General features: G+C 45.7%; 1 protein-coding gene across 2 annotated transcripts in view; it reads left to right on the plus strand.

Moving 5' to 3' along the window:
• LOC142588453 (paired box protein Pax-1-like) overlaps positions 1-10,380 on the plus strand; it is a 44,124-nt gene extending 33,744 nt beyond the window's left edge. Inside the window, exons 3-5 of one of the 2 annotated variants that reach the window (XM_075700212.1) lie at positions 422-646; positions 5,285-5,523; positions 7,406-10,380. In XM_075700212.1, coding sequence (XP_075556327.1) covers positions 422-646; positions 5,285-5,523; positions 7,406-7,556 — 615 coding nt within the window. In that variant the 3' untranslated portion in view covers positions 7,557-10,380. The remainder of the gene's footprint in view (positions 1-421; positions 647-5,284; positions 5,524-7,405) is intronic. The other variant, XM_075700213.1, reaches the window with a different exon arrangement.
• Positions 10,381-16,575: the final 6,195 nt, after the last annotated feature.

Raw genomic sequence — 16,575 nt, forward strand, 5'->3', positions numbered from 1 at the left:
GATACGAGAAGGAACGAAAGGGACAGTACAAACGCCGACAATCAAGTGAAAGGTCGCGCGATGGCGGAAAAGAATCAAGGAAGACACAAAACTTTGTGCGCATGCTCGAGGGAAGGAAGATACAACTCGTCAGTCACGTACACGCGAGGGCACATCGCGTGTATCGAGGGCTGACTTACGCACGTGCTACAGCCTATATACCGCCATTAATGATGTGTCATGCTTCTACCATATGGCTGCATGCAGTTTTTTTTTTTTTCTATGTCTGAAGACAACTGTATACCGCCTGCGAATTTTGGCGAACACTCGCAATCGCTACCATGTAGCGATTGGGTCAGACGATGGTGTTCCGCTACAACATTGCGTGATGCGCGCTCGGTTTCCAAGAGCCTGCAGTCCGCGAACGCCCGTCTGTGCGCAGGTGAACCAGCTGGGCGGCGTGTTCGTCAACGGCCGTCCGCTGCCCAACGCGGTGCGGCTGCGCATCGTCGAGCTGGCGCAGCTCGGCGTGCGGCCGTGCGACATATCGCGGCAGCTGCGCGTCTCGCACGGCTGCGTCTCCAAGATCCTGGCGAGGTTCCACGAGACAGGCTCCATCCTGCCCGGCGCCATCGGCGGAAGCAAGCCACGCGTCACCACGCCGAAGGTATACGACGGCGCGAGCCGGTATCTATTCTAGCGCGCGCTGTTTGCATTAAGGTACACGAATAGTGAAATTTCCTAATCGAACACGAATGTTCGAGAAAAATGATCATCAAATATCGAATCGAATGTTCGGATATTTTTCCCTTTCTATAAAGCAACGTGAACTATGAAGTTCGAGTGAATCTGTCTGGTAAAAGAAAAAAAAAAGTCAGGTTTATATAGCTTGACATTCGTGTAATACATTCCACAATTAAACGTCCGAACAATTGGGAAGCTTGTAAATGATAACAACTACGTTTAATTAACTAGAACACCAAAGCAATGACAGCCAGTTTTTATTAAACGAGTGAACAGCTTGTTTCCATATGCATGTATATAGCGCATGTTCGCCGAAGGAGACAAGCGGGCATGCTACAACGTGCCACATTGTTGCGAGCCTGGGGAGAGTGGTCGAATGATAAATCGGAATAAATGCAGGGCCGCCTTTGCAGACATCCGCCAACGGTTGTTCCCGACTCATGCAGCTGACGCGCCAAATTTTACTCTGCCACCGATAACTCAAATCGCCACTTGCTTGCGGAGGCCTGTTGTAAAAGCACACGACGACAACAGTTGCTGAGCTCTGCAAAGTGGTGTTCAAGCGGAGACCGATATTGAGCATTGCTTCTTGTAAACATTCATTCGGCCTTGTTACTTTCCTTTATACGTCATGCGAACGGGTTCATGGCAGTGGCGCTGCATGTCAGTCACTGACTCGGGGGCTTCCGGGCCTGTGTGCGAAGAGGAAGAGGAAGAGGAAGCTTTAGCTCGGGTGCTCCTATCTAAATACATGTAAAAGCAGAATTCGTTTTTATCGGCAACCACAGCACCAAATTTGACGAGGTTTGTTGCATTTAAAAGAAAAACTTGAGATCTAGTGACTGTTTGTTTCGAATTTTTGATTTAAGTTGTCAATGTTTTATGAAAAATTACCAAAAATCGCAAATTTTCAGAAAAGGAAACTATCAAGTTTAGAACACTGTAACTCCGCAACAAAAATGATATGACAATTACGTGAAATGCATCTAATAGTACATTTAAAGCGGACAAAATTGATATGTTACACATGAATCTAAAAAAATTCACTAGTATGGAAATACAGCTTTTGCAGAACCCTTGTAAACAACGTGACAAATTCATGTAAGATGTGAAATGACATGTTGAATTTGTTCGTTTTCAATTATCTAATGGATGCCGTTTACAGAACAGCGATATCTGTTCTTGATGCAGAGCTATGAATTTGTAAACTTCGTGCTTCTATTTTTTTTCAAACTTCGGAATTTTTGAAAATCCTTGTAACAAAATTCAGGACCTAAATCGAAATTCCGCTTCCAACAGTCACTAGAAATTAACTTTCTCTCTCAAATGCAACAAATTTCATTAAAATTGATCCAGTGGTTATCTCAGAAAAACGTTTTTGCGTTTTACATGTATTTGAATAGGCCGCGTCGGAGTTGTGCCCGAGCTAAAGCTTCCTCTTAAGACCAGTAGTTACTGTTAACAAACCATGGAATCTTGAACAAACTTATTGTCCTAAAAAGTAATGTGTTCTATATCATTACGCACCAGCAATTAAATCACATTTTACTTCTCTCTACCGCAGATTCATTTAAGTTTTTCTCTATTTTCCCTAAAGCCCGATGCCTCAGCAAGAGTTGAATTCGTAATTTATATATCTAGTTTAACTTACGGTATCCCGTTTTAGCAGCCCCTTAAAATTTAGCTGGGATATCAGAGAAATGAAGAAATGAGCTGTAAAACATTTCGAATTCGGGGAGATGATATGCGGAATTTCGCAGCATGGTTTACTGACTGCAGACGCGATGAATAGCGCAAGAACGACAGGTATCGCTTGCAGTGACCGACTTTCGCTTCTCAAGGTCACCACCATATTGGTTGACCGGGGACGCTAGCATTCTGCCATTTCAGAGTTCCTTATAGCTATCAGCCATCTTCTGAGCTCTGATTGGCTCACAGGCCTGCTGCGGCCTCTATAATTGGCTGGAAACGCCAACATGGCGGCATTCGACGATATGGAGGAATTAGGCAGTCCCTTGAATAGCATGCACCCCGAGTCTTTCGAGCGCTGCAGCAGCGCCACTCAGGCCTCAGTTTTATACTTACGGAGCAATGGTGTAAAGCTACCCGCTCTAGGACGCCTCCGTAGACCTCTCCGAGGCAGCTGTGTCCACCACTGCTGTGATAACTAAAAGACTCTCGCGCCTCCACATGCCGCGACGCGAAGATTAACTCTCTTTAGAAATGCCTGCAGTGCCAGCGTAGGCCCATGTATAGCGGCATCGATAAGTGCTCAAGTCTCACTCGCAAAACCTCAGAAGAGCGCGACACAGCATCCGTGCTTTCAGATTCCTCGGACTAACCTTGCGTCGCGATCGATTTTGAGCGTCCCGAACCGTAAAGGCGTTTTAACTGCGCCCTTTTAACGTTTCTTTTTTGGAATCGCATGTCGTTAACGGTTCCCCCTTATACATAGCTGTCTGTTTATTTCATTTATCTATTCTGCCGCTTTCTTTTCTCGAATGCGCGTACATAGCGCGCGCGCGCGCACAGCCGTCTGTTACACGCTCGGCCGAGCAGACGACGAGAATGCGCGCGCACGCAGCGCCGCAAAGCGGCCGGCGCGAGAAAAGGAAAGACAAGGCTCTCCTGTTTCCCGCCAGTTCCGCGTACAATAATGAGCTTCTTCTGCCTGCCGCCACTGGTGCTTATATAGCGAAAAGCTTTAACGTACTAAGAGCTCTCTCCTGTGGCCTGCCTCACCGCCGCCGCCGACGACGACGAGTGTCAACGAGCAGGGCGGCGCGATCTCTTCCCGCCACTTTCCGCGAACGCCCTCCCCAACTTCTCAGTCAGTCAGCGGTGCATCTCCTTGCAACCCGATCCGGAACGGCGCCTTCGAAGGCTCGCCCATAGCCAGGCAAGGAGGAAAGGAAACGGTCTTTCGGATGGGAGAGGGAGAGAGAGATGCGTAGGACGAAGGGCATCGGAGAGGAGGAAAGCAAGAAAAAGTGATCCTCAAAGATGGCCGAAGAAGACGAAGAACCGAGATGAGGGGACAAAACACTTAAAACAAAAAGGAACCGCGTTCGCGGAAAGCCGCCGCCAGGGCCGTGCAAACAAACGGTGCCGCATCAACGGTCTACCGCTTTCGTGGAGCATTTTTTTTCGTTCCCTGGAAGAGCCGCATGGACGCAGGTGGTGCGGGATATAGCAGCTCCCCACCCCAGCTAAAGAAGAAAAGATGGACGGATAGATTCACATCGCTATTTATGCGTGTACTCGCATACGTATATGCACTGCGGGTCACCCGACTTACGCTCGTTTCTCCGCCGCTACCATCGGCGCGAGGAACAGCAGGGCAGTTTGTTCTCGCCTAACCAGGGGGCGAGCAAACGGAGCCGGAGAAAACGAGCTTTGCGAGGTGGCTGCACGTGTGCCTCGCTCGCATCGCGGGAAAGTTAACGAGAAGGAGCAAGACAAAAAAAAAAAAAAAACTGAAATTCACGCAGATCCAACGCACATGTTGCAATCTATCTGAAGCGAAGTTTTAGAGAAGTGATTAATCAAAGGTCGTATACAACTAAATGCGATGGGTAAAGTTGTTTTTATTTTCATTCTATGCAATGTGTAATCTCACGCGACGTTTACGTTAATGCAGTGTGCAGATCGCAATTTTAATGCCATGCAGTGTTTATTTTTATGCATTTCACCGTTGACAATGACATTACTAAGTCGAAATTCAAACAGCGGTTCATGCGGATGAGCGCTGCGAGACGTCGCACAGTGGTGTCACGAGGACGGAGGCGATGTTTGTCGAGGAAAGAATGCAGAGACACACGTGGCGCAACGTAAACTAACTTCGGGCTTCCACTATTCACCTTGTGTAGTGGCCATAACCATTTTAAGGTGTTGGCCAAGAATGCGCGTATACCTTCAGGTGGCCCAAGAATGGAGTGCGTTAAGGAAATTTAGGAAAACCAAAGAAAACCACGCAGCAGCACTACGGTGTTTTTCGCCTTTAAAACGGGCTCCTCCACACGATGAGCACTACTGCGGCGAAGCCACCTTTGACGAACGATCTTTAGCGGCTATGCAAGCGAGTAAGCTTTTCAAATGCATCGACAGCGGAGCATGCTTAATAATTTCATTTTATTTATTTATTGCGATAAAGCTGCTTCAACAAAACATTTTGTACGCGTGCTTCTCGTGATATTATTTCTCGAGGCGAAGTTGCCGCTGGAGTGAAGGAACGCCGCCGGTAGTGATTATAAGATGACTACAACGCTGATGATGGTGACATGAGCACCCCTTTTGCGGTGGCGCATTCTGGTGACACATCTAATTCTGAGCGTCTTAAGTGTTCCTTGAATGTGAGAAAAGCGGCCGCCGGGCAATCCTTGTCTCTCGCCCGACTCTGCGCAGCAGAAAGAAAAGCTAAGATAATGCATATACCTATGATACAGAGTACAGCGTACGCGCGATACGCGTACATGACAGTTGTGTCCTTACACTAGGACATCGCCAAGGCGGCAACAACAAGGCGCTCAAGGGCTGCAATGCCGCGTCGCTTCTCGTGCAGGTGGTGGCGTGCATCCGCGAGCTCAAGCGGCGTGACCCCGGCATCTTCGCGTGGGAGATCCGAGACCGGCTCCTGTCCGAAGGCGTGTGCGACAAGGGAAACGTGCCGTCGGTGAGCAGCATCAGCCGCATACTGCGCAACAAGGTCACGCACGGCGTCACGGCCGCAGCCACAGCCACAGCCAGGTACGGAGGAGACCGCTGCACAAGCTGGTGCGCCGCTGCCTACTCGCCACGCAGGCAAGGGTCGCCGAGTCCAGCAGCTGATCTTTTGTTTAGTTCAGCACGATGTACGCCAACCGGCTTTTGGTACGAGACAGAACGGACTGCATACGAGCACAACAGGGTTGTATTTCAACATACCGTATACGTAATCAGCCAGTAAGCCAGTTATGACTGATCAATCAATCAATCGATCAATCAATCAATCAATCAATCAATCTGGAAATGCATGTAAGATAGTCATTAAAGAGCTTATACTGCGAACACGATAAGCGAGCTCAACTGATGACAGTGAAGATCGATTTAAAGTTGTTCAAAAAGTGTATTGTTGTAATATATGGTACCCAAATAACGCATGCAAGCGTGGGCTCCCTCAGAGTAATGAAAATCTGTCTCGAACGCAATATGCTCTGCCGTATACTGCAGGCGCTGAAAGTGGCTGGCGACGTCACGGCCGTTTTGTTAGAACACCATCGATACAGCTTCGCAGCTTTCGTGACCGACCATAATAGCGCTGTCGAAGCGCTCTGGCATGACGAGTCGTACACATTCTAGAGACCTGTGTTTTCTCTTTTGCATCATAAGGAAGAAAGAAGATCCGTAGCAGGATTTCATTTTATGGTCCGGAGCGTTCAATATATAACACTAGGCACAGTTACTAGCCTGGTCTGTCAATAAAAATGAATACGAATTTGCCTTCGCCCGCGTCCTTCTTGTCGTTTACATTTCCTCTTATCGTTCAGCTTTCCCCAACGATTAATGTTTTCCAATCTCGAAAGCCATGCTTTGCCGTACTGTAGATTTTGGAAGCGACCAGGTAACGTCACAGCCGCCATGTTTTGGACAACACTCATTGTGAGGGGTCGCAGACGAAGGCAACTTCGCATTTTTGTTTTCTTGACAAACCAGCAAGTAACAGTGTTGAATACTATATTGAACGATATGGAGCATAAACTTCAACCTTGCTGCGAAATTTGAGCTAGCTCAAAGCAGCGGTAAGCATAAAATATTTTTTGTGTGTGTGTTCGTGTGCGTGTGTGCGTGTGTACGTGTGTGATGTGGAGAAAAAAAACGTACATGCCTGTATGCCACTAAATTCGATAAATATGGTGTTCTGAAACAAAACAAGACAGAAATTTACAGGGAGATGGAGGCTTGAAGTGAATAACAGTGGTCGAACAAGGAATATCGCTAGAGCCAACGTTTCGACAAAGGGACTTCATCAGGGCAGCATTTGCCCCTTCACTCGGCTTGTTGGAAGAACTAACAGCGGCATATCTACCTGTTCCTTCGCTATTGCAAAACATCACCACCGCACCTTTTCTTCTCCCCCTCCCCCCTTTTTTTTTTTTGTTCAACAGTCGGACTTTTTTCACCTTACTCTGCGCACCAGCTTATTCTCCTAGCTCACTGAAAGTGCGAGAGCTGCGAGTCCGCAAACACTGCTATGGAAAGCAGTTGCAGTCCTGACGAAGTTCCCTTGTCGAAACGTTGGCTCCAGCAACACACTTTGTTCGCCCACAACCGTTCTTTAAAACACAGTATACTTTAAACACAGTTTACACCCTTTGGGCTTTACCTTGTCCCCAAACAGCAATCATCATCTATCTGGCTTGCGTTTCCTTTCTTGAAAGCTACCTTCCTGTCATGAATACTATATGTCACGCTGAGGAACGCGTTCATCACTGAAATCTGCAAGGAGCCTCTTGTAATGCGCAAGCTATCGCTTACAAATATATCAACCGAAAGTTGGTTCTACTCGGAATTTTTAATGACAAGATACGCCCCAAGGGGTGCAAACGTTGTGTTTGTTTCTTTGTTTTCTTCTTATTTTAACGTAGGCTTCATGAATGAAAACGGTGGGACTTAGCGTTCCTCTCTCTCTCCCCTGTATGCGCAGCCTCCAGGCAGCCCAGCTGAGCCGCTGGGCTCCTCCTCACCACCCACCTCCGCCTCCTCTCCTGGGCGCCTACGCACATCCTCACAGCTACTACCTGCACGGCTACTACCTGCAAGGAGCTGCAGCCGCAGCCGCAGCCCAGCCTCTCTGACAGCCATCTCTTCGCGTCTTCTCATCAGTCGCGCAGCTATAAACGCTCGTCGCGACTCGCAAGGCTGCACGCAAGCGTTTGCGCCAAGACCCTCACGATCCCTTGGAGGATGTGCCTATATAGCTCCAAACAGCCCCTGACAGCGCTCCAACGTTTCGTTGTTTCCTAAGCTTAATAGACACCTTGTCGAGGTTGTATCGACAGCGCGGAGCTACGTGGTTGGCGGGAAATACTCCTCTGCAAGACGGATCGGCCGAAACCGACTGTACCCAACGTTACTTCCCTGCTTGCCACCGATCCCATGGTTCACCGCGAAACACGAACTCTGGCAATCGCACCACCGACAGCTGGGAGCACATGCGAAGCGAGACGCTGCAGCGTTTTCACCGGAAAAATGGCCAAACGCCGGAGGCTGCTATGGTGACGCGACGTGTGGCCCGCATACAGATAGGATATAAAGCCTGTGCATGGCAGTGAAAAGGACTGTGAACGCGATCTCACCTCATATCAGCGTCGAACAAGCTTCACTCAGCTTTGCATGCATATTCTTTTCCGGAACATCGTGAACGATTCCGAGCTAGAAGAACTTATAATTTGATTTCTGCCCGCGCAGAATGGTGACGGCAGCGCTGCCGCACCTTCGTGACGTCACCCTCTGTAATTGGTCAATTCAAAGTTTATTTAACACGAGGGTACAGACTAGGGGGTGTCGCCGGTATCGATCGACTGTATAGAGAAGCATATATAAGGTATACCTTTATAGACACAAGCCCATCACGTAGTCGAATTCGGCCAGGTTGGCATTTGAGCCAATCGGAGACGGCGTCGCTGCCCTGTGAGCTAACCAGAGAGCACAGGTTGGCGAATTTGGCATTGCTTAGCATACCAGCCGTAATCTGCCTTTGAGAAGCGCCTGATCACGGAAGAGGTAGTTGCGCAATAACCACATCAGACTTAAAGCTGCCCTCGTTGTTCGATGGACTGATGCGTGCATAGATTATTGCATGGATTTATGCGCGGGATATTTTATGACGTCACCTGTGTAGTACGCACGCGCGTGTCATACGCATTTTGCAAACAAGACTGTGGAGCCAGTGAATGGTGATTTGCATCGCAGGACAAGAGAGCCCCTGCTGAACGACACAGACTTAAGGCGCGAAGCGACGACCACAGTCAACGTTGTTACAACGAACGTCGTGCTTGTGCGTGTGTGCTGCCGTGCGTGTGCGATTGTTAGAACACCGACGGGAAGATCTCCTTGCGCACCAGCAAGAGAACTGCGTGGACATCTGGACACGCCACGGTGAACAATTATAATGTACAATGAAACCTCTTATTATACGTATGCTATATTTATTTATTTATTTATTTCACTTATTTATTTACTCTCAAGGCCAATGGCATTACAGAGAGGAGTGGGAAAAGATGCAATCATAAAGAGAACAACAAAGTACAGTGAGTTACAATAAGAATTTCAAATAGGCATGAACTTAAACAATGGTGGTTAGTGCCTCGCGAAAAGGTTGGTTATCTATGATTGATGAAATGTCAGCGGGAAGGTGGTTCCACTCGACTGCTGTGCGCGGAAGAAAAGATTCGGAAAATGTTTTTGTTTTACTAAATGGACTCCAATGGCGATGATCAATGCGATGGGACATATATTACATATATTACGTTGATAGAATAAATTTGTCGTGAAGAACGGTATGGTAGTATATGTTGTGAAATAAATTCAAGCGGCCAAGTTTTCGACGCGTGGCTAGAGACGGAAGGGAAAGTCTGGCTTTCATGGTTGTTATGCTAGCAGTGCGATTTTAGTTACAGAGAATGAAACGAGTAGAGTTATTCTGAACAAGTTCTAGGGCACCGGTTAATTTTACATGCATAGGATCCCAGAGAGAGGGAGCGTATTCAAGCTTTTGTCGAATTAATGTTTTGTAAAGTGTTTAACTGAAGGGGCAACAGTGGAAAAGTTGCGACGTAAGTATCCTAGCATACGGTTAGCATTGTTAATGTTTTCTGTATGCACTGTCCAACTTATATTACATGATATATGAACACCTAAGTATTAATAATATGTGACGGATTCTAGTGGAACGTTGTTCAAAAGATAAATAGGAGGACTGTTAGTGTTTCGGACGACACGCATAATCTTACATTTTTGTACGTTTAGTTTCATTCGCCATGTTTTACACCATTTAGATACAGCAACTATCTCAGGTTGGAGAGTGTTAGCATCCCTATCGGTATTAATTTCACGGAAAAATACACAGTCGTCGGCGAAGAGAAGGATGTCAGAGGAAACAACGGAAGCCAGATCATTAATGTAAAGTAAGAATAGAAGGTGTCCAGGACGGACCCTTGTGGAGCGCCGGAATGAACGTTAGTGAAGGATGAGTTACGGCTATTAGCACTGACAAATTGTAATCGGTTAAGAATGAATGATCTAATCCACTTTAAAAAGTTGGGGTCAAGGTTGAGAAAACTTAGTTTGTGCAGTAGGAGCTTATGACACATTTTGTCGAATGCCAGCAAGGGAACTGCATGCGTGGATATCAAGACATGGTACGGTGAACACTTATGATGTACAATGAAACCTCTTATTATACGTATGCTATATAGCGTACATATATCTCACGATCTGCTTATGCGAGTTCATGGCCGACTGTATGTCGGAAACGCCGCCTGTTGACAACCAGTGGCGCTGTATGGTAGCCGTCAGGGTAGGTAGTCGCCGTCACAACCCGAACAATGAAGATACATCTGCAACGGCCTAACTTTGAGAAACGCGGACTATAAGGGGGCAAATGTCGAATGGTTTGGAAAGAAAATACACTTTAAAACACTTTATAAAACACTTATTGAACACTTTATAAAAGATTAAACCTTTAAGGCTGTTTCCTTGTCTCATTGGTAATAACCTTGCCTTTAGGGCTATATAAAATTTTATTGCACATGGCAGTGAGCTTTAGCTACAGGTGCGATGAGAAAATTACACCATTGAAAAAGGTGTAATAATTCTGACCACATTGGGTGCATATAAATACCTGACAAGAAATGTTGACAGCGAAAGCTTTGAAAGCTCATTTATTGCACATTTCCTGTCGCCTGTCGCAGCTGTCATAATATTTACTTGCCACAAAATGCCGGTAGACAAGTAGACTTCACTGGTCCTTACCAACAATTCTATCTTACCCTTTAGAGGGCCCCTCACCAGGCCCTTTAATTTCTCTAAGGCCTTTTTATTTCCCTAAGCTTTAATTCGTCTATTCAAGCAAAGTATCACACAAATAACAGGTGCATGCAGACGGAGAACAACGGGGCCAGTGCGGAAAGAGTCATCATCTGAAGAAGACATGCGTAGTCTTCCCTGAATATAGCCAAGGTTTTTTTTTTCTACCGTTAGTTTTGTCCCCGTGTGGCTCGTCCGCTGTTATTAGAGCCTTAAGGTTTAAAGTTGTAGCATCATCGTTCAATTTGAAAACTACTGCAAGGTCATTTGTGTACAAAGGCAAAATGTAGCAGCCGTCATCGCCTTCCATCGTTCCCACGCGCTTCGCCCTTTCCTTCTTTCAAGCCGAATCAAAATGCTGCTTTCGTCTTTTCTTTTTCGTGGCCTTAGTCGGTTTATCGCTTCGGCAACGCTCGGCCAGCAGCATGCATTTGCACCGTCATGCGATAAGAGCCGCATGCCCAGATACGACACCAGGCATATCGCCCTGTCGCGGGCCAATTTCGCTGCAGCCGACCTTGTTCATCTATCGCACGCTTGAGAGCAACACAATAACAGTGCAGAAGCGCCCCGTCACGTGGCATTTTTTCTTATTTCGCAAGCTTTCTTTGGAACGGAGAAAAAAGGACCGCGTGAGATATATCGTGTCGGAAACAATTTATTGAGAGGTTTCTCAAGCTACTCTAAAACTTTGCGTATCCAACTTGGGGTCTGCAGCGAAAACTTCAAAAGTTGATTAATTTAACATAACTAATCCATTAGTTAAGGGGGAAATAAAGAAATTGCCTGAGTAACTCTAGGCCAGTGCCAACATTATGCATTCGGTTCAACTCGCGTCCGGAGTGCCTTTCATCTTTAAAACTTTGGCTCAAGTTATGTGGGGCAACCTGTATATACGTTAACACTTTATACGTAATCTTTACTACGTGCTTACTGCGGAAATGTTTGCGATACCAATCTTCCTGACGCAGTAACATTCCCTGCCGAGCCTTGCCGTACTTTCATTTAGATGCACAATGAAAAGGGACACCGAAAGAATGATTAATTAATAGGTGCAGGTATTCTTTCAGGACTCCATTTTCATCTATTTGGTCAGAAGTGGTTAATTACAAGCATGCAGAGGAATTTAAGGGCAAACATTTTCTGTTGGAATCTGGCGCCGAAACTGCGGCGCATATACAGTGTTTAGCGATTGAAACGCGATACTTGGACAACATGGCGGCTGACACTTTTTTTGCGCCACCGATCGGCGCTGGTGCATGCATTTTTGTGTTATTTGAAGGCGATAATCTTTTCGGTGCATCCATAGAGTTTCTCACTATAACACCTAGAGGGAAATCTGGCGCCACCGTCTATGGGAGTTTCTTAAGGGGGCACCGTGCCGTCATGGGAATGACGGTATATGTGTCTGCGAGGCTCGTGTTGGCTGGTTTTGTAAGAGGCTTCGTCTAAAACGTGGATATGGCTACCCAAATAACGCGTTCTCAAAATAAAATCTTCATAAGATGTTTCCATTCACGCATGTTACATCTTTACTCACCTACAATGCATGACCAAGAGAAGAAAAGCAAGAACAGACGACAAACTGTTTCAAAGCGGCCGTGAACCTTGTCGTCTGTCCTCCAACTTTAGCGGCCCGCTGATACGTTTTACGTAACATATAATCGTACACGCAATAATAAGTTCTTATAGTTAAACGAAACATGTTCTTGCGTAATAATAAAACCAAAACAGCTTTTTACGTGCCGTTTTAGTAGAAAATGAATCATTCTGACAGACGGAACGGTGCTTGCCAAGCGCGTCTTCAAGGTGTCCTGTCTCTCCGAGAACGATGCCAACCCGAAGTCACAATATACCGGCATTCCCATGCATACCACAGCGCAGCAGCGCCAGATTTCCCTCTAGGTAATGTAGTGAGAAACTCTATGGGTGCATCGGAACTGCATTCGGCCCCCTCAGCGATCACCCAGCGATCGCCTGTGGCGCAAAAATCGCCGGCCGCCATGCTGTCCGAGCACGTTTCAATCGCTGAGCATGGCACACCAATGCGACGCCAAAATTGTCAAAAATACTTCTTTTTTTCTTCTTTCCGCCTGATTATACGTAGTTTCTGTGGAGAACAAAAAAAATGTAGAAACTTGCTACTTTGGGTCACCATCTCGCCTAATATACAATGCAATTATTTGCTAGTCGAATATTTTGAATGACGAAGGCGCGACTACGTTTTCAAATGTGCTAAGTTCCTAGCGAAGCCATTTTAGCGCAATTGACAAACACAGAGGACCGGGTACCATGATCTCCCGTTCGTTGTGTTTTGTTTTAACTGCGCTAAAATTACGCGTCTAAGTATCAACAAATTTGCCCAAGAACGAGTTACCCCGTGTCAAGTTATGAAACGATTTTTTTTTTTTCGCGTACGTACGACTGACTCGCACACATCGACAGTGCGTACTGGTGTCGTTCTTATTGAAGATGATGACGGTGAATCGCTTCTATGGAACGAACCCATTATGAGTAATTGGCCAAGAATCGGGCGGCAGGAGGTAGCGTGAGAGAAATAACTATTTTATGGGGAGAAACGAAAAATACAAGGAAAGCCCTGAAAAGCAAGATTAGTGCCCGAGTGAACTGTCACTTACGCTGACTGAAACAAAACTATGTAAGATGTATTCATGAATCACAGATCAATGACCATATTCATCAAGAATGCGGAGAGTCAATTTCGGTGCTTGTCTGTTGCTGAGTGAAATGGCGGAACCCACTCTGGGAGACCGGTCACGAATCGGGCAGTACGCAAGTTCAGCAGAATAGAACTTTGAGGAAAATAAATGAAGTGAGATTAGCAACCGGAAATTGTGCAATTAAAGGTGAACTGGTACAAATATGATATCAATAAGAACTAAACATTATAGTAAAGAAATATGAAAATATTCTCTAGCCCGTATTTTCCACACTGCACTTAATTCTGCTTCTAAGACACACGAACACTGCCTTATTTTACTATGCTAAGCAGTTATAATGAGCTGAATATCCCCTGTAACATCACGCTCGAAGCCTTGGAATGTAAATGAAGCATAAGAGAAAAATAAAAGGTCGGCCAATTTCAGCGGTTTCGAACCTCACGGCTCTGAAGAATATGCTCTATCACTACTACACGCACAAGTTATCTTTCGTTGTGCTTATTGCAATACTTAAAAAAAATAACGTAAGTATACTGAAACTATTTCCGTATTGCGAGCACCAAACGTCATAGCAAATGACCGCGCAGCGAGCAGTGCACAATAAGAAAATTAACACTGTACAGAGCAACACCTTCCATCGCACTAAAAACTGGAAAGTATAAGCTAAGCACCTAATCAAAAGTGGGTACCAATTCGGCTGAGCGTCATCTTGATTATAAATGTGCTTCAGGTGCATGTACGATCCCCTGACCAAAAGCTACTCTTGAGGAAACTATTATTTCAGCGCATCACTCTCGCATACGAGTTTTCTGCAAGTTATGCAGCTCTGTCAGTAAACACAAATGAAATGGCACGTCGTCACACAGTACAACTGCTCGATGCACAACCGCATTCCATTTTCGGTGAACAAAAAAATGCTTTAGATGGACTTTCGCTCCAAATTCACGAAATGGGCACCATTACATACATCACCTCAAAATATAAAACATTTTTTTCTCCTGGTTGAAATTAGGTATTAAAAGTAACGAAAGACCAACCGAGCAACCAACGCTCCTCCTCGTCTCGCAAAGAAGAAAGAAAAAAGGAAGAAAGCTTAATTTGTTTACTATCCTAACGTGTGACATTAAAGGTAGCACATCAGTATGAAACTACTTTTACACCCTATCCTTAAAGTAAACAAAGGCACATAAACAATGAACAGCGTGCCCCCCGTTGTCTTCAGCGTATACCAGTGGAGCTTCGTGGCTTGCGGGGGCCGTTTTCAATCTGTGCCTTGACTTCGATTTCGGTGGCAGCTCTGCTGTTGAAGAAAAACCGTTTGGTTCCTAAAGTTTGTTTTTAATGTATTTAGTTTCACTAATGCTTACAGTAACAAAGGCTCTTACATTGACATCTGCTAGAAGAAAAAAAGGGGAGGGATAAAAACAGAGGGGACGTCGGTAACATTGAATCAACATCAACAATTTAACCATCCGTAATATTCAAGATCTTCGTTTAACCTCATTAGAGACGCAAGAAACCTGAATGGCACAATCGCTTTTCAATTCGGCTCTCATTGCCAACTGAGATGCTGCAAACCAGAACCCCCCCCCCCCCCCCCGTCCCCCTTTTTATAATGCCCCGGTTAGATACTGATAGCAGCTTCATGCACGTTAATAAATTAGCCATTTCCTCGTGTTTCTTGCCGTAAAGTGTAAAATTGTGTAATCGTGTGGTGGGTCGGCATTCAAAAGGTACATCCTGCGTTTTCAAATCGCCTTGCCGTATTTGAAACGCACTTCATGCTTGCTTTTTGTCATCTGCGGGAACACAACGATCGAGATCAAATTTGTGCCAATTTTCATGAAAGCTGACCGCGAGAATGTGTTTAAATCACTTCCATTCAGTTTACACACGTATCTGACTCCACATCTGCGATGAATATTTTATATAATCGCATCCAAGTTAATCTTCAGAAATATGAAACGTAATGCGCATTATAATGTACATGGTATCTCGAGGGGTTAAAGCTATACTTTATGGCGCCGAGTTGGCGCGGAAAGCTGGGCGTAATCAATCCTAGTTATGTTTGGAGACCTTATCCACTTCAATATCAATCCTAAAAGGCAGGTAATTATGTCAAAATGTTTGGCTTCTAGATTAAGGTCCAACACGCACGTCTTATAAAAAATTATAATGCGAGTGCTACAGCGTTGAGTTAATCATCAATCAAGAAATTAAGCTAATTGAACCGCCTCACGAGAGGCACTCCTTTCAGCTATCTACAAGTGACACTATTTGTTCCGGGAACTTGACTTTCTTTTTCTTTACCGGAGCCCTGCATAGGTGGTAGAGGTGGAGGTATCAGTGATCGACATCCAAAACCTTAGTGCACTATCAGCGTACTTTGTACGTGCACCTTCCGCAGCTGACTTAACCATTCGTGGACGTCCAAACTTCACGCCTATTGGGCTTAAAAATGTGAAATCACTGCATCCTCCCGCTTTACGTTGCTAATGTTTCAACAAAAGGGGGCAGACACTTAGAGGTTAACAAAGGATCTTCAGAAGACCAGGAAACGAGCGATGGCACGAAAAATGTTAGGCGTAACTTAAGCGATAGGACGAGGGCGGCGTGGAGCAGAGAGCAAACGGGGGTAGGCGATATTCTAATTGACATTAAGAGAAAGGAAATGGAGTCGGACAGACTATGCAATACGTAGGGAAGATAGCCGAATGTGTCTATTTGAGTTGCAGAATGGGTGTCAGAGAAATGAAAGCGCACGTAAGCGAAGACGACAGAGAACTAGGTGGCGTGATGAAATGAGGAAGTTTGTATGGCATAAGATGGGGTCAGCTGGTGCAAGACAGGGGTAATTGAGGATTGCTGGAAGAGACCTTCGTCTTGCAGTGGACATAAATACAAGATGTTGGTGATGACGATGACGACGACGACTAATGATTATTAGCAGTAAGTTGCGCAGCTGGAACGATTTGTGGCAACTGTGACGATGACAAGTTCAAGTTAGCATTATTTAAAATTTGGTCGCCTAAGCGCTCGAACAGTCACTGCAGTTCAGTAAGTCACGTCAGCGCAAATACGCACAATAAAGTCACTTCGCAATGCA

The sequence above is a fragment of the Dermacentor variabilis genome, chromosome 7 (genome assembly GCF_050947875.1).
Source record: "Dermacentor variabilis isolate Ectoservices chromosome 7, ASM5094787v1, whole genome shotgun sequence".
Taxonomy (NCBI): Eukaryota; Metazoa; Arthropoda; class Arachnida; order Ixodida; family Ixodidae; genus Dermacentor; species Dermacentor variabilis.